The sequence below is a fragment of the Cicer arietinum genome, chromosome 3 (genome assembly GCF_000331145.2).
Source record: "Cicer arietinum cultivar CDC Frontier isolate Library 1 chromosome 3, Cicar.CDCFrontier_v2.0, whole genome shotgun sequence".
NCBI classification, from domain to species: domain Eukaryota; kingdom Viridiplantae; phylum Streptophyta; class Magnoliopsida; order Fabales; family Fabaceae; genus Cicer; species Cicer arietinum.
Window position 1 is genome coordinate 48,670,443 of NC_021162.2, and position 20,659 is coordinate 48,691,101.

Below are 20,659 nucleotides of genomic sequence, written 5' to 3' on the forward strand. Positions count from 1 at the left end.
CCCTCTTCTCAGCACCAACTCCACCTTGTGGCTTTCTTGTCATTCATTTGTGGCTCGTGCTCCATATTGTTATGAGTTACACTCACACATCAATTTTAGGATTTTTATTTACTATATAAGATTGGATTTGTATGTATGTACTAAACTAGTTCAAAACACGATGTAATATTAGACTATTCTTTTATTCAATTGTTACACTTCAAAATTTTCGATCCATTAAAGGTTTGAGTTTGATTTAAGGGCAAAATTATGATGCCTCTTGATATATCTCAAGTTATCTTTTATTCTTCAAAATCCACTGCACGAAATCAAATAATAAAAATAAGATTTGCAGGTCTAATAACCCACGCTTCGGGTTAGGAATATGTTAAATTATATTTCTAAATTGCGGTGAAGCAATTTATTGTGTAAATATATTATACTAAAATTCAAAAGTTACTTCTTCATATATATATATATATATATATATGAGAATTTTTTCATACTTAGCACACTAACCGTAGATGGGAACATCTTAAAATTATTTTTCTTATTCTATGTTACTAAGTTTTATAACTCATTATCTTGTTGAAGGTGATGTTTCAAGATATTTAACATTAAAGAAGTGAATAGGATATCTTAATTACTCCTCAACTTTTTAATGTAGAGTGAAGTCGCAAAACCATATCATAGTCAAAGTCCTAGATTTAGAATTTAGTTATTTCACTTGATGTTAAATTGCTTATATATATTGAAGTAGCAATGTCAATTTACAAGAAATGGGGATTTGAATTGTAAATGCACCATTTTAAAATTTCTTGTTGAAAACTTAAGAAAATAATTCAAGATTGATCTTGGTTGTGAAAACAGAAAACAGAGAACGTTCTTGGTTTTAATCAGAAAGCGGAGAACGTTCTTGGTTAGTTAAAATCAATAATTCAATTTATGTATTTAACTTGATAATCAATCAGACTGAAACTAAATAAATAAGGGAAGAGATACCACACAAGGATATATCCTGGTTCACCCAACCCGAGTTACGTCCAGTCCTCACAACCGTGAGCTTTTCTATTAAGTGTTCAAAACAAAGAGCCTTATTGGTTTTACAACACCTAGCTCAGATCAACCTTGATCTGTTACAAAGTTAAAAAAATTCCACCAAGAAAGGAGTTCAATCAGGTCACCTATCAACCTTGATAGGTTTTCTTACAATCTACCCAAATTATACTTCGGGTTTTACAATAATGATGAGACTGTTTTGTTTGAATATGAGAAGACTCAACACTTGTTTGAGTTTTGATTCTTTGACACAAAAATACACGAGAATGATTCTATGAATCAAATGGGAAAAATCAAAACTGATTCAATGTGTGTGAGTGAGAGAAATTCAAGTATGATTGAAATGACTAATGAATTGCTTAGTACTTGAAGCTCTAATTTTTTTCTCGAGCTTGGCCATTTTTTTATAGGCTTTAGGATGTTTAATGATAGTCAAAAAGAGCTGTTCGAAATATTCCGCTGTCATGTGTCAGATTTGACCAAAGACCACATTTTATGATTAAAAATGTTCAAGTCTTTGAACAATTTTGAGTTCTGGTTGATTGGCCTGAATTTCTTCATTCTTAAAGAGATATGATTTTGTTTAATGATCATTTAATCTTTAGATATATGATTGATAAGATCAGTTCAATATAGTTTTTTGATTTGCACAAAACAGACTGAAGAATGATGATATAAGGTTGTAGAATGATGTAACAATGCTGGAGAATGATGTTCAGTAAGCTAGAGAATGTTCGTATCATTTTGTACTGATGACATCATACTTGGAGAATGATTGTTGATTATTCTGGAGATAGTTGTTAATCATTATGGAGAAAGATATTTGCTGCTGAAGATCAAGTGTAACAAGCTAGAGAATGTTTATCAATATGGAGATTGATGTTACACTGCTATAGAATGATCATTTGTCACTTTTGCTTTGAGTTATGTCTTTTATCCTTTGATCCTTTCAAGTGATTCTTTTGCCCATATGAGAGATGTACATTCCTAGTATATGAACTGGAAATCCATTGCGATTTGCAAGAGCTTTACTTGCATTAAAAATTGATTTGATCTTGCTTGTTAGTTCTTGATGCTTAGCTTTTGCATTTGTTAATCTTTTGGAGTAGGTCTTTCTAGTATGATCTTTGTGTGCCTACTTTTAGTACCTTCGTAATAGGGATGGGTTTATCCACAAACCAAAAATGTTCTTGTCGATTGCAAGCCATCAACTTTGGGGATTAACCTTGTTTTTTATTCTTGATGTATTGCTTTGCTTTTGTTGATCATTTTCTCTTGAATCTTCCTAGAATTATCTTGAGTATATAATTATGTTCCTTTGTAGTAAATACTAGAAATTTGCAATGCAGATTGATGTACTTTCATTGTCCAGATCGATCTTAAACTAAATAAGACTTTGTTCTTTGTAAACCAGAATGTTCTTGGATTAATGCTGTAAAAACCAGAACATTCTTGGATTAAAAGTTGTGAAAAGGAGAACGTTCTCCATTTATCCCGACTTCAGTTTTAATAACCAGAACACTCTTCGTTTTTCAGACTAGTGTCTAGAATGATTAGAATGCTGTCAAGAATGTTATTCATTCTTGACAGTCAAACTGGAGAATGTTCAGATCTGTCTGGTCTTGCTAATTCGTGATCTTCTCTCTTTGTGATTCGAGTAGTTTCTTTGAATCTAATCATCTTATTTTGTTCATTGCCAAGTGCTGATGATATAGATGTACAATCTAGAGGCTAACACTTTTTTTAACTAGTGGATATTGATTGTTCTTGAAGCTGGCTTGATCATTCTTAGACCTGGAGAGCATTCTCTGTTTTCCAGATTTAGCCAAGAACGCTTTTCGTTCTTTGTTGTTCAGATTTTTGCTTTTCATGTTGATTTATTCTTTGTTTTGCTTGGATCATATTTTTTATTAATACACTCAAAAGTTCAAGTTAAATTAACATAACATTTAGAATCATAATTAACATTCTTTAATTAACTTTTTGTTTGTTTTAATCAAAACATTAAATCGCGATTTTGTCTTAATATATATATATTATATATATATATATTACATTGACACATGATAACTAAAATGATAATATTATATTTTATCATGTATTTGATACACATCTCATCAATATAATATATATTATATTTAAATAAAAAAATTATCATCGTAAATAATTACATATTAATCTTTAAAAATTAATTTATTATATTTTAAATATTATAAATTGACACCACTAAATAAACATTTTAAATTTAAAAAAAATAATAAATAGTGAAATAATTTTATTTTAATTGTTAGAATATAAATAAAGATATGAAATATATATATATATATATATATATATATATTATGTAAATTACCGAAATACTTTTGTAACTAAATATAATTTATTTTAAAATTTTAATTAATTTTCATAATTTAAAATACTAATTTATTAAATTATATAAAAAAAAATTAAACTATTCTTGTGACAAAATCATAAACATTTTTTAAATTAATTATTAATATTTTATTTTTAAATTTAAGATCAAATTCTAATAATTATTTTTATATTTATATTTGATTAAATTTATATTTTTATATTTTAAATTATATTTTATAAATTATTTTTATATCTATATTTTATTATATTTTATAAAATTAATTAAATAAATCACTGCCCTTATTTGATTTCTAACATAACTCATATTAAGAATAAAAATAAGATAGAGTCTTCCATTAACTTATCAGCACTCTTAATGACTAATCTAAGGACCGAAACAGTTTCTCCATCCTATTTATAATCCCTACGGTTATAAATAATGCATCCGGAGGAGAGATAAACTTTAAAACAGAGTTCGGTTCTAGTTTATTATAGTTATCATAATATCGCTAAATAAAGTTTGTACATGTTATAGACACAAAATTTCCTATTCAATAGCAATGTCCATCTAAAGATTAAAATAGGTAGCCTCATATTACAAAGAATGACCTTGTTCTTTGTTTCAGATAACAACATTAATTAGTGTTCAACACTCCACATGCCATACAAACTATCAAGTAGAGCTACGAAAAATAACATGAATATAATTCTAGAGTTAATGCTTAAAGGTGATCCTAGAGAGAACTGAAATTTGTGAGATTGGCCCCTGCATGCATAAGAAAATCGAGCACTATAGTTATTATCAATAATATTATAAGTAGTGTTATCAAATTGAGATTCATATGGTGAATGGAAAACCTAGTTTTTGAATAGTGAATCAAATCTTATTATAAATATAAAGTTATATTACTAATTAAAATATGACATTTTTAAGTAAAAATAATGGGCATAAAAAAATTATAAGCTGATATTTCATCTACAAACATCGGAATAGTTCATGATTCAAGTTATATATAAGTCAAATGACAAAAGAAAAGTGTAACAATACAAAATTGACAAACAAGGTGGTTGACTATACAAAATAGGTAGTGCATGATTCTAAATTCATCATCATAGTGAAGCAAGATTCAAGATGAGATTCATCTTGAAAATAAATACACACTAGTGATTCGTATCGATTGGATTAAGTTTTGTATCAAATCGAGATACAACTAGTGTGTATCGTAAGATACTAATAACAATGATTATAAGTGAAATATAATACCGTGAAACCCTTATTAAGAAAATTTTGAGAATATTTTTCCTTCCTATTACAATTTTAAAATATGTATAAAATACATTGTAATTGCTTGTAAATTGTGAAACAACTCAAAGTTGCTATGTTTAATGAAGTGTTACCTTTGAAGGGAGGAAAGTAGGCCACAGTATATTGCATTTTCAGGCAAAGCATTCTCATTATTATCATTCTCTGGGTTTACAACTTGCATATAAACTTCTTGGCCCAGATACCAAGAATCGAGATTTTGTGCACGAAGGTTCCAAGTGCCGGCGTTGTCAAGAGATACTAAAATGGCTGTCCAAGCACCAGGAAAGACCTACGGAAACAAGTGGACCTTTAGTAGTTATAAAATGCATGGCTAATCTTGCATATCAAGTCAAATTCATGTTTCAATTTTCATTTCAACTCAGTAGTAAAAGTTTGACTTTGTAACCTCAACGGACAAAGTTCAAATACCCTCGAGGACGAATGTAAAATGATCATTAATGTCAAATTAATTCCTAATAATATGAAAAAGCAAATGGACGGAGTAAGAGATCATGCTGGAGTCAAGAAAGAAAGGTAGTGATACCTGTGTAGTGCAGCGAGCCACACCGTCCCACTTATTATAAGTACTTCTGCTATTTTCAGTCCATACTCCAAAATCCATGCTACAATTCAAATGATAAATTTACTAAGTTTTATTCCTAAATCCAGAATTGCCTTCATGAAAATAAAACATGTTAGATTAAAGTTTTAGAACTGAAAATCTCACCCCACAACAAAGAATGCATAGCCATCCAAATGGTAGGTTTGGACTGTGGTGTCATTGTTTTGAAAGATTATTTCCATAAAACCTTTGTGAGTGCCATTAATGAGAGACACATCAACTTTAGAAGGCCTGTTCATCAATCTATTTGGAAAGTCAACCTTGTACACTCCGAGAATTTTGAACTGTTGCGCAAGTGTCAGAGGTGTTGAAGGTGGTAAATATGATATACCGTTTAGTGTAGTACGCCACTTTCCATTTATTAGCTCTGGAGGTCTGTTAACAATAACATATACATCTGTGACTGTAATGTCGCCATATCTGAAGGAACCTTGTGGATTCGGACGTGCAGCACCAGCAGACACATTCCACCTGTAAAATACCATTTTCGTATGAGATTTTGAACAATCAGGATTTGATGGTCAGAAAATACTCTTGTAACCAACCATAAAAGTTAAAAAGTGATTAAAGTGCAAAATCTATAGTTAATTAACAGTTTTTTTTTGTATGGCCACCCCTAAGACTCCCTGGACTATAAAGTGCATATTTTGATATACAGTAAATTTGATGAAATCACAATGCCACCGTGATTTTGTTGAATAGCTTTTGCCAAAATATTTACTGTCAAACCAAAACATGCACATAATAAAAAATCTATAATTAGGCTTTGGTGGAATTTTTTAAATGTTATCAATCATATTGCACCATAAGAAACATGAAAACTAATCTTCAAGGATAATCTAAGATAAGAAATCAATCCTACGAAAATAAACTACAATACTCAAACACAATAACACGATATTATAACACATTTACATACATTCTAACATGCATTTCCATATTAGTATAAACTTGTTCATTTCAGATTAAGTAATGGTCCTAAAATAACAAAAAGAATCAAAGTACTGAACAATAACCTTATAGATCTTGCTTGATTTATAGAGAAAGAAGGATCATCTTGCTCTGAAAGACTGGGAAGAGGACCTGAAGCAGGACCTTGAGAATTGGAGTAGTGCAAAATGGAAACTCCGGTGGCTTTAGCCCACGATGAGTTAACAAACCGAGGACTCGCAACAATATAGTAATCACTGCTGGCATTTTGATCCATTGTAACCAAGAATGAATATGACTGGCCAACATGAATATCCATGTTTGTGTAATTTTGTTGGATTGTGTATGATCCTTCGGTCTCCACGAGAAGCATGTTGTGATTTTGTATCCTAAAATTCAAGCTTGTTGAGATACCGACATTGTGAACTCGTATGCGATATGTTTTCCCTGTTTAAGAATATATGATAAGCAGTTGACTCTAAATATGTACAGCTTTTATTCATGTATTTCAGCACCAACATAAAATTTAAATGATAGATTATAACATAACTCAAATTTCAATAATTCAGCACCTATAAAACAAGAAAGAAAAAATGGCCTATATTCTTACCAGGTTCGACATTTATTATTTGGTAAGAAATTCCATTTTGGACAAGTGTATCATCATAATGATAAGGACCTAGTCCATTGATAAGCACGCCGTCTGGGATTCCAAGGTTAACGCCTTTTTCCACATCCTTCCTGAGATCCTGTTTCACAATATGCTACAATCTAAACAAAACCCCTTAAATGAATAGATAAAAAATAAAAGCCGCAGCATGCAGTAAGACCTTATGACTCTTTGTGTACCAGTCACTGAGAAATATCGTAATATCTCCATCTGGCAAACCGAAGGGAACGGGAATAACCGGACGATTGTTTATGATAATTCCTCCATAACCTCCGGAAGCTCTCTGGAAGTTTAGGGAAGGGAAGTAGAAAAAACTCCCTATCTGATCTTTAACTTGAAACTCGTATGTCCAATTCCAGCCAGCTGGAATTGGACAATTGGTTCCTGAAACTCCGTCTTGCCAAGAGTTTCTCCTGTGTTGTACACCATTCCTGCATTTAACTACCCGACATAATCATTACCATCATCATTATTAGTTACAAATCATCGCTTTAGAAAGGAAAAAAACACGACTGTGCTACCATGTCAGAAGTAAGGGTTCATCAAGATCATTCTTCACATTGACAACCACATTCCAGTTTGTTGTGACATTTAGAATTGGTCCTGGAAATTGCTTATTGATCCCAATTACCTGAAATAGCAGTAGTTTCTTGGTGAAGTTTTAACCAAACATGTAAACAACAAAAGCTACAATATATAATAAAAAATTTAGAAACAGGCTCTTCTCAATGAAGGAATCAAACTAAGTGCAGTTAGTACATTACATATGAAAACTTAAAACAAGTTGAATAGGCTCTTGTCAGGTCCCTCTAGCACCAATGCATGTTCTCTTTCTAGATGTAAAATCTTTCTAGATGTAAGTCAAATCTCTCTAGATGTAAGTCAAATCCTAAACACAAGGGAACCAACCCAAAGCAAAACCCTCTAACACAAATAGCTCTGCTAGAGATAATAAACACTAACTTAAACGACAAAGTGCCTTTTGCAAATATACGACCAGGAGTGAACAGTGTCCTACACCTATCCTGCGCAAGGCCAAATACGCTGGACAGTCAAGCACTAATTCCTTGACAGAACATGAGGGCTTACCAATATAGGAAGACAACTTTACACCGGATAGTCAAGCACTGATGCTGGAACATGAAGGGCATATTGAATTTTTTTCCCTTCCAAATTACAACAATGATCCATCCCTCCACCCTTTTCCTAAACCTTAAGCCCTAAACTTTAAACCCAGAAATCAACACAGCCCCTAAAGGAAATACAAAAGTACTAAAATTTGTTAAATAGATAGATAATTGGAATCGTGTAATCTTCTAACTTGTTACAAGAACATATGTGAAGATGAGACAAAATTGAAGGAAGGAAAGTAAAATTCTGATGCCAAATAAACCATTCATCAAAAATACCAGTATGCATGATAAGTTAGGTTACACAAAAGAATGAAAGAAAGTCAAATTCATCTGCATAGAATCACTAAATGCCAAATACATAAGAAGTCAAAAGTTAAGGACCTAAGGTTGATGATTTAGTCTTTTCTATTCGTTTGAGATTAACAATAATCAATGGTTACTGTATTTCAGAAATAAGTAAATACAAACAGAAATCACATCAACCATACTAACAACAGAATCAGGTACTATACACAAGTAGTATTTCTAGCTGAAAAAAGAGCTTTGGAAGTTTGAGATTGAAGAAAACTCATAACAAATCATTTAAATAAAAGATGAAAATTGATACAATAATAATCCTATTTAGAGTGGTTAGTGAATAATAACCTTCTAACTAATTTCTTTAACTAACTATTTGTAACAAACTAATTACTCTCTAAGTAACTAATTATAATACAAATACACTTTAAGTATGAAGTGTCGGTGCTGCATCATAGCAAAACTACTCATTATGAACGATAAAAAAAGACATATGCAAGTAAGGAGCAGAGAAATGAGAAGAGAGAAGGAAAAGCAACCTGCTGTTTGACACCAAGTGGGGAGGATGTGATGTAGGAAACAGTCCAATCATAGTAAACAAAAGGGTCACCAGCAAAAGCAGCATCTAAGAATAGAAGAGTTGTGAAGAACCAACAAGATTTAGATAATGATGGCATGTCTTCTCTTCTCAAGTTGTGTAGAGAGAGAGAGAAGAAGGTGGTGAAGTGTGTAAGAAAGAAATAAAGAAAGATGGCACAGACACAGTTTTCTGTGTAGCCTCATCATATCACATGGGGATGACAGAGAAAGATAGGAGGCACTTTCTGACTTTCATGTCCTCTTCTGGGACCCGTCCTTTACTTTCTTGAACTTACAGGATTTCCTTTTCTTACTTTTTTTTATTTTTTATTTTATCTGTGTATTTATTTAAGTGCAATTTTATTTTAATTTGAACTTTAGGGATGGCTGTACTCTACTAGTTTTCTTATTTTAAGTGCTAGTTTATTTTAATTTTTATAGGTGGAATGTTATTTTATTCCGCTTAAAAAAATACTACCTCCGTCGCTGTGTACAAAGCTGGATACACAAAATCATTTGAATTTTTTTTATTGTATATAAGATGCTTTTAAAATAATTGAACTTCAATAAAATTATCTGATATCCTATGATGTATAAACAATTCTGTTGTAACAGTACCTATAAAATTGGAATACAGTAAATGAAGGCAATAACCAATTAAAGGTTATTTACTTTGTTAGTAAGATAGCTTTGGAGTTCCTTTGGAAGATTTAGAGTCAGCCTAGTTATTTACCTAAGCGTTATGAGGAAGTGAGATAATTTTACTAACAGAAGATCTGCTTCCATAACCTAGCGTTTGCTGGAAGTTATAAACAAAATGTGTTTATTGGACGTTTATGAGAAGGGTCTTCATTTAGACGCAAATTAAAGTATCTTTTTATCATCATTTCCAACAGTATACCTCAAATGTTTTTTCATTGGTTAATTTAATCCATAAAATTACTAAAAAATAGATATCGGTGACTATTTGCAATTTCGAACATTCAAAATTATAGTGACATCGTCTCACACATTCAAGGACCAAAATAGTTGTTTACTCAACACACTGCTTTAACGTGTGACTTGGCTAAACGGATTTTTAGTGTTTTTAAAAAATATTTAATTATCCTCTTCAAATAATTATTAAAAACTAATATTTCAAAGTTTTTTCTTATTACATGTTAATATTTTACCTTATATTTATTATAATTTAATTTTTATTATATAATTGAATTTATATATTATATTTTCATTTCGAACACTCCAAACTTTTTAATAATCCCCCACTGATTCCTCCTCTACCATTAGAAAGTTGGAAATGTTGTGTAGAAACAAATCTGTGTGATATCGGGCGGGGTGGGTGTGTGGCACAAGGGAGAAAGGATAGGTGAGATGTAATGTCACTAACATGAAGCCGTGGCCGTAGAAAAAATGTGATGATTTCCAAATCCAAAATCCGGTTGAAATTCTTTTTAAATATTCAATTAAAATAATATAATTATAATCTAAGGCATTTACTAATCTAAGTCATTTACTAATAAATTGATACTCATTCATAATTTTTTTTTTAAATTTATTCTTATTATTATTTACTCAACTCAAATTTCAATCAATTGTACAAAAATTTTAAATCATTGAAGTCTTTATTTCTTTTATTAAGTTGTAATTTACATACAATTTTTTCTCTTGTTAACCCAACAAAAAAATTTGTTACTTCTTCTCTCATTTCAACGACAAGAAGGAGATAGTCATTATTGAACTCCAACTTCATTTTTTTTTTTTATCTTTTTTTTTTCTACATTTCATTCTATTCCTAAATTAACACTACTTTTTTTTCCTCTATTTATACAAGTATTAAGTTTTGTATCATTCTTCCCGTATCTCGAATTTTCAATAAAAATTTCATCATTTCCATGAAATAAAAAATATGTTCAAATTTGTTCGTAGTTTTGTTATCATAGTTTCATAATGCATCAAATTCTTGAAATTAACAAACTATATTAAGTTTTTCGTAGATAATGTTAAGTTTTTAAATAAATTAAAAGTACACAAACCAATTAAAAATTACCAAATTTTAACAAATTTTGAGAAAAAAATCAATTTTAAAATTGAATTTGTTGAAACTGGTTGTATAACTAGAAAACGGTTATTTTACAATAACTAATTTTACAATAATCAATTTTACAATCAATTTTATAATTAATTTTAAACCAAAATATAAATCTAGTTATAAATCTTAATTTATATAATAGTTTTAACCTGAATATGGTTTAATTAAAATAAAACAATGCGTAATTCCAATGATTGCCATAAACTATTGGTATACAACAACACATATCAAAATGACAACAATGGCCTTAAACTTTAAATTCTTTTATGGCTTAATAGCACTTTTAGTCCCTTTATTTTACTATAATCACGAAAGTAGTCTCTCATTTTATTTGTCTTCAGTTTTGGTCCCACATAATTCAGGTAAAAAATTTGATAAAATTTCAATTTTTAATGATGTGTAAAAAAAATTATGTGGCAAAGTCTATGTGAATTAATTGCATTTTAATATTATTCCAAATTAGAAAAATACAATTTCTATTTTTAAAAATAAATTTTCTATTTTATTATATCATTTAATTACAGAAAAAAAAAATATGTAAAACACTTTCCTTTATCAAACGCACGCATGCAAATTAAAAGAATTTTTTTTTGAGAAACAAAATCTCTAAATTCATCCAAGATATCGTGTTTTTCTTCGTCTACTTTCTTTCTTTTGTTCTTCTTCTAACATCATCTTCATTAACTTCACTTCTTAGTGGAGTATCCAAATTATCATAATTCACATCATTTTGTTCAAAATCAGTGGCAGAACTAAACCCTGGATTTCCTCTTGGGTTTGCAGGTCTTTCAAATAAATTTTCATTTGTTACAACATTAACAAATATTTCGGTTGATATTTCAAAATCCAGTCCCAATCCTCACCCTCGTGGAACTCACCCACATCATGATCTTCATTGTCATTATCTGAATTAGCAACATAATCTTCATTTTTTTCAGTCACATAATCTTCACATGCTCCTTGTTCAGTTTCAACATGGACTAGTTCAAATTCTGGTTGAACTAGTTCAATTTGAATTGCTTCAACTTGAATTGGTTTAGTTTGAACTTGTTTAGCTTCACCTTGGACATTTTTAGCTTCAACTAGCTCTTGAATTGGACTTTCATTACTATTAATGGGATTGTCTAGAGAGTGTTCCTCAAAGACTTCAATTACATTGAACATTTTGACGTCTTCAACAAATTTTACTACATTTTCATCATTTTTGAGAGGTTTAAGTCCAAGAGTAAATGAGTACTTGGGATGTTGGTACCACAAACATTTAATATTCATATATCGTAAACTTTTGACAAATTCAGTAATTTGCATGTGGGACATTATGTCTACATCCCAAGACCAATTCATCTCATCGACTTAAGCAGTGACGTACATGTTCACTGGGTGATTTACAAAACTACCTCATGATTAATTCTTAACCTAACTCTTGATAGCCTACACAAAACAAACCGTTGAATACACAACAATTCAGTCAAACTATAATACAACAAACTATACATGGAGCACAAAATAATAGAACAAAGCATATGAACCACATTACTAAAAAGGCATAAAGCATAAAGTTTAATACTATTAACACTATAAAGACTTCTTTGATTGGCCCAAATTTTTTGAATACAAAGTTTAACAATGCTAACAATAAAGTAAAACAAAAATCCCAAAATCACATACCTAGCACAAATTTTAGTATCTTCTTTTGTCTGTGAAGATGGATAGAACGCGAAATCACCTCCAGATTTACTCGTCATTGGAACACGAAATCAAAAACAGAGATGAAGAACACAATATCTTGGATGAATGTACTGATTATGTTTCTCATTTTTTTTTTTTGAATTTGCATGTGCACATGCGTCTGATGAAGGAAAATGTTTTACATATCTTTTTTATTTTTATAATTAAATGTTGTAATAAAATAGAAAATTTGTTTTTAAAAATAGAAATTGTAATTTTCAAATTTAGAATAATAGTAAAATACAATTAATTGATATAGACTTTGCCACATGATTTTTTTTGATATATAAAAAAAAATGACTTTTCATCAAGTTTTGAAGATAAATTTTATTTATGGATCAAAACTAAAGACAAATAAAATATGATAATTATTTTCGTGATATAATTAAAATAGGAGACAAAAAATGCAACTAAGTATTCTCTTATTTATGTTCTCAAGGGTAGAAGGGAAATTAATTTGTGCAGCGGACGTTGGAGAAGTGTGGAAACTTATCTGTTAAATGGCTTTTATAACCTTAGATAGTTGGTTAGGTTGTGATCAATAGAGGGGCATAAACGTAGTTTTCTTCGCGACAACATACTAGCCGTGAATTAACTCTTTGTGATAACATTTTTAATGTGTTTAACATTAGTACCCTTAATTTGATGATGTGGCAAAAGATTAGGGTATAATTATATAATTTGTCCATTTTATTCATATAATGATTTAAGTTGATTTCCTTACAAATTTTTTTATTGCACATACATAACCTTAGGAAAAGAGGGGAGCGCTGTAGAGAAGGAAAAAAAAAAAAAATAAAGTGAGAGAATAATAACTCGTGAAAAAAAATATATCGACAGTGGTACGCATCAGAGGTGACCGCCGTTGACGGTGGCCAAAAATCTATAACAGTGAGATTCTTCTTCCTCATTTTTTTCTCATATTTTTCTGTTCAGATAACCATTATTTTCCCTCTTCTCTCTAATCTCTATTGTTCTCGTATATATTTTTATTCTTCCCAGTCCCTTTTTTGTTTTCTTAACTATTACGTTTTTGTAATTCCTAATTTTACTCAGAGAGAAATGGCGAGCTATGTATGGAGAAAATATGCAGATTATTTGTACACAAAGTGGGAGAAAACATTTCTCTGGGACATGGTCGAACCTTACAGAAGACCTAAATCCTTCACTCCTGTTGTTGTTACTTATGTCGCTGCTTTCTACACCGGAGTCGTTGGTGCTGCCATCACTGAACAACTCTACAAGGTTCTATTCTCATTTCCATTCTCTTTCTTTATTATGTTTAGTGGCGTTGATTGGTACCAATAATTTCAACAAACAATTGTATGTCTGTGTTTTTGGGGTTTTAAATTTTTCTTTTTGTTGTGTGATGCGTTTAAAAGGATAAAAATGGTGAAAGTTTTGTTGTGTGTATAAAGTGGTAGTTGGTGTTGTTTCTTTTTAGTTTTGAATCTAAGTACTACTGGGATTGGCATTATAATTTGTGTTAAGTTTTGTTTATTTGAAGGGATTAAATTTTCAATTAGGGATTTAGGGCTAACTTCAATATGAACATCTAATTGATGGGTCTATTTAAATGGTTAAATTTTATTTATTCAGTTGTTGAATATCCTGCCTATGTTAGCTTTGCTATTCATAGCCGGTCCCCAAGCCATAATAAAAGGAGTGGGTTGTGTTAGGTAGTTGGCAGCCAACTTAAACTTGTCAAATCTCTATGACATGGATCGACTAGGTAATTTGATAGAACGTTATGGCGTAGTTTGATCCATGTGGCCGATCTTACTTAGTGGAATAAGGTTTGGCTGTTGTATTTATTTTATTCAATTGTTGAAGACTTCCAAGTATTTTGGTATGGTTGTATGCAATGAAAATGAAAAAACATGCCGAATTTAAGAATCGATCTGCAGTCTCGCTAATAATTAAGTGGAATTCTTATCGCTGTGTCACTGTGCGATATTAAATAAATTGTGAAATTTTTAATATATATACATAACATACAAATGCTTTTATATATAAATATATATATACATAGATACTCGAAAAAAGAAAATATTTGGAGGGGCAATGGCCAGTTGGCCACCCCTTGTCCCTTCTCAGATCCGCTACTCCAACGTGAGGTGTAAGGGATTAGGGGTTCATGTTTGATTTCTCTAGGTATCTGAAGAGGTTGCATATCACTCTACATTTTTTGGACCAGTATCTGTATTGTATGTATTTCTGCAGTGTAAATGATAGAGTGCTTAGCTTGTTTATAATGCTTTTTTAATTGTGTTATATGCTTCCCACTTCATCATTATAAACAAGCAACCTCAGCTCCGTATGTGTTCTTCCATGCTTGTACTGTATATGAAAGTAGGCTTGTGGTAGTAAAATGTTGTTCTTTCCCCAAGTTAGTTATTGTTGGTTACTGATAAAAATCACTGCTCACCTCTTGATTGGTAGTTCTCTGTTGTAATGTTGCTGATATCTAAAATCGTATTCCTAGGGAAAACAAGTATCACTTTTTGGTTTAAACCTTTTTGTTTACCTTGCTCTTGATCACCTTATACCAAAGAGATTGATGTTTGAAAGTAAAATGCCACAATCATTAAACACTAAGGGATTATTCTTGAAACCTAATTCCGTTGGCTTTAACTACCTTTCTTTGTTTGCTCGCAAATTTCTTGCCAATTAATTAACCAGATGGTTCCACCTTGAATCACTTGATAACTGGTTACTGATGTGTATACTTGATAGTGGAATATTGAAGATGTAAATAGGAATAAACCTTTACTAGTTTATCATAGGAAAAACACTGCCTAACAAGTAACCACCTAACTATAAAACAGTAACTACTAACAACCTAACCATAAAACAGAAACATCATTATTTCCTATTGTTTGTCCTATGATAAACTAGTAAAGGTTTATTCCTATTTACGTCTTCATTATTCCTATCAATACTGCATAGTACTGTTAATGTAAATAATTTTGTTGTTTTTTATGAAAATCAGTTGTAAATTTGTTATCATGTTTGTGTGAGATTTTCCATATTTTCTGCTCCATGTTAACATATGCTATTAACTATAAATACATTATTCAGAGAACCTATCTTTTGAAAATTGAAATACTAATTTTTATAATGAATTTTGCAATATCACAGGAAAAATACTGGGAAGAGCATCCTGGGAAAGCTGTTCCTCTCATGAAACCAATGTTTTATGGGGGTCCGTGGAGGGTAATGGGGGGTCAGGTTCCCAAATATGAGTGAAAAGCTCTTGTGGCAGGTTTCATGCTTAGTTCCAAATCACCACATTTTATTTCTGTTTATAGTAAAAGAATGTTTGGTGTCAACGAAAATGCACTATTATTGCATATGTAATTTTAAGGCAAAAAAAAAAAATATCAGTGTGTTTTCTTTTCTCTTGGCTGATAACATTGCTGAAAAATAAGATAGTTTGATTCCAATGAAAATGAACTTGTTTTGACACTAAGGTGTGGATTTATGGGATCACTGTTTGTATCATCTGCATTCATACAATAGTGGACAGAGCGAGACTTCACTCAATGCAAATAGGTCCAAAGAGACCACAATTCTTTAGCCCACAGAAGTTAGGCCACATCACAAGAGAACCTTCCTAACTAGATGACATCATTTTGCTTCAGGTCTCTTTGTCATGTTTTCTTCTCAAGTGTACGAATTTCCATTTTAGTTATAAGCTTTTTTATTTTCTGTTAGCTGAATGAAAAGGACCACTGTAGATGTGATACAAAATTTGCTTGGCTACAAATTGAATTCCAGCTAAAAACATGTTGTTTGTAATGACACGTGATAACATAAACCCCATTGTTCTGCCTATTGCTGATTCAATACCTGTGCTGCAGAATACAATATTTGAAATATTATCTGTTATATCAGGTTCATCTTATTGTGTTAGGAGACACTATTTCTATTGTGTTTGGATGTATTTCTTCAATAGTCAGTCTAGTCTATATAATAGTAGTTGAGGCGCACTTTCTTTTATTTGTGCCAATTTTGGAATGCCAGATGGGCTTCTCGCCTTGCTTGGATATGATGCTATTGAAATACAGGTTCGTCTAACTTTTTAGAGGAATTTCCCTTGGTGCCTTATCCTGAACGTGTTGTTCTTAATAAGTTAAGATGTTTAGAGTTGATGCCATTAGTATTGGTGCTACTTTGCGGAAGGTTTTTCTATTTGTTGGAGATGAAGAACACTTGTATATTACTCCGTCCCAAAATACAAGCATAAATGAGTCAAAGAAAGTTTATGTATTTGGTATAAATTTTGAATTAAATACATCAACCTTCGTAGACCAAATTTGCTTATATCCCCAAGCAGCTTATAGTGTTGTCATGCTTTCTAATTATAACTTGTGGTATGTTCAAGATAATATGCATTCTACCTTAGACTTTCTTGTTGATTGCCTTTAACTTCAATTTCAGAAAGAAAAAAATAGATTAGATTGTTAAAAATATTGAAGTGTTATTCGAATGGAGGTTTTTCTTGTCTTTTGAGGTATTGGTTAAGCACTTTCACCATCTCTTGTCCCTCTTTCTGTCACACTCAATACTTCAGTCAGGATATGACTGAGCAAAGTATTTGACCCATGTTTGGTCATGCTTTCCAAAAGAATGGCAACTGGCAAGTATCAAAACTTGTGATATTTGAATCATTTAATTCTATAAGGAAGGATCCTGTTGTAATTTGGTAAACTGGGGGTCCGTCAAAATTATAGCACCTTTTTATAGTTGGTGTTGGTTCTTGGCATTATACTGCTGAAGAGTGAAGAGTAACACTGGAAGATTCATATGCAGTTACCATGTAGAATATAAGCCAATTAATGATGGATCAAACAATCACCAACTTAGAGTTCCCAAAGCAACAGCTCTATGTCCCGAAGTATTTGATATGGATAAACTTGAAGTTTTTGCATGTGAAGAAGTTTTCCTTTCTACTTATTGTTTCACTGATTTCAACATTCTTGGACATGGAACATATGATTCTATTTATGTTGACAGCCTTTAACCAACAGTAAGATGCTATTCAAAAAACGACTAGAATTTTGGATTCGTCATAAGCTGGTAGAATTGCTTGACTATGCGACTAGTAATGTTGTGTTTTCCTTTTACTATGAACATATATGCTCAAAGGGGTCCACTTAGCAGTCATTTGTTTGAACCTCAAAGTAACTGTCATTCATCATCATATATTTGGATCACAAGGGTCTCTTCCTAGCAAGTTGCAACTGAACTTTAGAGGCTTGTCTTTATCTAAACTTTTTTTGTCGAAGTCTTAATCCCAACCTTGAGGACAAGGTTTGTTGTAAGTAATGAATCAATATTTGGACTGAATCAGATTTCACCCACTAGAAATAGGTAGGGATGGAAATAGACATGTACCGATTGAGATGAGCTCATGACCTAGGCTATGACATGTCAAAACTAATATTTTTTACATGGGTCAAGCCAAAGTATTTATAAACATTTATCTAGTTAAAAAGATCAAGTTGCATGTCACTTAAAACATCTTTTTAAGTCTATTAATTCAGAGTTACTTAATTAAATATAAATAAATTTATTATTATCTACATTGTGTAAAATAAAAAATTTGGTAATATTTTTTGTAATTCATACGTATATGTTAATTTTTTATATATTTAAAAGTATTATTATAAAATAAAATTAAAATAAAATGTCATTATATTTGAAGGTGTTATTGCTAATAGGATGTCAATATGATGTTAAACGCTTTAAAATGTAATATTAGATACCAATAAAGAGCTTAAGTTCATTAATATGTTAATTTGTTAGTCTATTTATAGAAATCTAGATACACTATTCGAGTGGTGTAGATTTTCATAAAAAAATAATAAAGTACTTTTAAAATAAATTTTTAAAGCATTGTATTTTCCTGAGCCAAGTTGTCCGTAGATAATACCACTTTTTGCAATGTTAATAAAGCACCAAGCATGTCACCAATAAATACTAAATACAAGAAAAATGAATGGTAGGTAAGAAATAGATTAATAAATCAAAATTTAGAATTCTTATTCCCCGGTGAATTCTACGGTGGATCATTTTTATAAACGGTCTACCCTGAACTAATATTTAAAAATCATTAAAATTATAACGACAATTGATGATATTATTTAAAAATAACACATCATGACCCTCTTATCTTTATAGATAAGACATTGACTTTATTGACGTCGATTCAATATATATATATATATATATATATACACACGTGTGTGTAGATAAAGCTAAATGTTACGATTGGTTAGATCACGGAAAAACAACGAAGGCCCGTCAACCGTTGGATTGAATTTTGTTTTTAATTATTTTTTACTATTATCTTTTTTACTTTTATTCTAAAAAATACAAAAGCACTGCACCGAGTAATCGTTTCAAGTCGTGCGTTATTCCTTTTGTATTGTATAGAAATTCTCTCTCTCTCTCTCTCTATATATATATATACACACAAACACACACACATAGACACTTGGATTTTTTCACTTTATCTTATTTTGTCTTTGTCAACGATGTTTTTATTTTGTTCAGGTGAGATTCAAAATCGATAAAGATGTCTTGCCCTTGCCCGAGGATCACTTTAAACATGCTATAAAAGATAATTATCAGAAACACTCTAACAAGTTTAATCCTGAACTGAATGTTAGACAGGTAAGCTTCATTTTAATCTATTGCAAATTGATTTTACTTGCAAATATTACATTCTGGTTTTCCTTTCTTTGCTTTGTCTTATCTTTTTGAGTGAAAAGGAACTTCTCGTATTACCACTGTCATTTTTAGTTGAAATTTGTTGTCATGTTGCAGGTAAGAAATCTATTAGAAATGTTTCGCCCATTACATGTATTGTCAACTGCACGTACACATCCTGTTTTGAACGACATATACTCTGCCTCGATGCTGCCACATCCACCAGCGAATGGAGTTTTTAATCAGACATCAAGGGCATCATCTCATTTTGAGGATTCTATTTTGTCTAGGATGTCACCTAATCAAGCTCCTGGGCTGTTGAACCATAAACATCGAAATGGACTTGAGGAGCCTACTGGTTGGGCCGCCTATCCTGTCAAAAATTCGATGCCAGTTGCTGCTCAGTCTGTGCCATCCCAAGCTTCAGGAAATCAGATCCATGCACTGGCAAATACATATCCTCAATACACACACAAGAATATCCTTACGGCGCAGCCTGAGTTTCATTCATCCTTAGTAAATAATGACGGTGGCTATGCTCAGTCAATGCAAGATTCTCAGCATGCACAGCTTAATGTTTTACATCAACAACCTGAATTTCATTCTTCCATGATGACTGTGGGTGGAAGTCATACTCAATCCCTGCAACATTCTCAACATCAACATCTTAATAATGTCTTACATCCACAGCCTGAATATCATTCTTCCATGATGACTGTGGGTAGTAGCCATAGTTATGATCAATCGCTGCAACATTCTCAACATGTAAATCTTAATGTCTTACATCCAACACCTGAATTTCATTCTTCAATGATGACGGGTGGCAGTTATACTCAATCACTGCAAGATCCTCAACAGCTTCATCAGAGTATCCTAAACCCACCACCACGCGGTGTTAATCCCCCAGCGGCGAATGTGGGTATCAGTCATTCCCAAGTGCTGTGGGATCCTCACTATACTCACCAGAATAACCAAAATCCGCAACCTGACTCTTATTCAATCGCGGCAAATGTGAGCAGCAATTATGCCCAATCATATCCAGATCCTCAACAAACATGTCAGACAATATATATATATATATATATAATAATAGAAATGAATATGACTATTAAAGTGTACTTATGAAAGACGATGTCTGTGGTTGATAAAGTCTTAAAATTTTTGTAGTTCTTTGACTTATTTTATCTTCTTGAAT

At 31.2% G+C, this 20,659-nt stretch overlaps 3 protein-coding genes across 3 annotated transcripts; 2 read left to right on the forward strand and 1 right to left on the reverse strand.

Moving 5' to 3' along the window:
* Window positions 1–3,962: 3,962 nt before the first annotated feature.
* LOC101511405 (monocopper oxidase-like protein SKU5) lies at window positions 3,963–9,152 on the reverse strand. Its single transcript, XM_004492157.4, has 9 exons — window positions 8,891–9,152; window positions 7,443–7,552; window positions 7,082–7,352; window positions 6,862–7,000; window positions 6,338–6,698; window positions 5,427–5,792; window positions 5,244–5,322; window positions 4,792–4,988; window positions 3,963–4,159 (listed from the first exon to the last, which is right to left on the reverse strand). Exons 1-9 carry the CDS (start codon window positions 9,026–9,028, stop codon window positions 4,033–4,035), a joined length of 1,788 nt encoding a protein of 595 aa, XP_004492214.1. The 5' UTR covers window positions 9,029–9,152; the 3' UTR covers window positions 3,963–4,032.
* A 4,344-nt stretch (window positions 9,153–13,496) lies between these two features.
* Window positions 13,497–16,649, forward strand: LOC101511099 (uncharacterized protein At4g29660). Its single transcript, XM_004492156.3, has 3 exons — window positions 13,497–13,638; window positions 13,804–13,992; window positions 15,889–16,649. The coding sequence occupies exons 2-3, from the start codon at window positions 13,810–13,812 to the stop codon at window positions 15,994–15,996; spliced, it is 291 nt and encodes a 96-aa protein (XP_004492213.1). The 5' UTR covers window positions 13,497–13,638; window positions 13,804–13,809; the 3' UTR covers window positions 15,997–16,649.
* Window positions 16,650–19,073: 2,424 nt separating this feature from the next.
* On the forward strand, window positions 19,074–20,589 carry LOC101495079 (uncharacterized). Its single transcript, XM_004492185.4, has 2 exons — window positions 19,074–19,428; window positions 19,582–20,589. Exon 2 carries the CDS (start codon window positions 19,600–19,602, stop codon window positions 20,587–20,589), a length of 990 nt encoding a protein of 329 aa, XP_004492242.1. The 5' UTR covers window positions 19,074–19,428; window positions 19,582–19,599.
* Window positions 20,590–20,659: the final 70 nt, after the last annotated feature.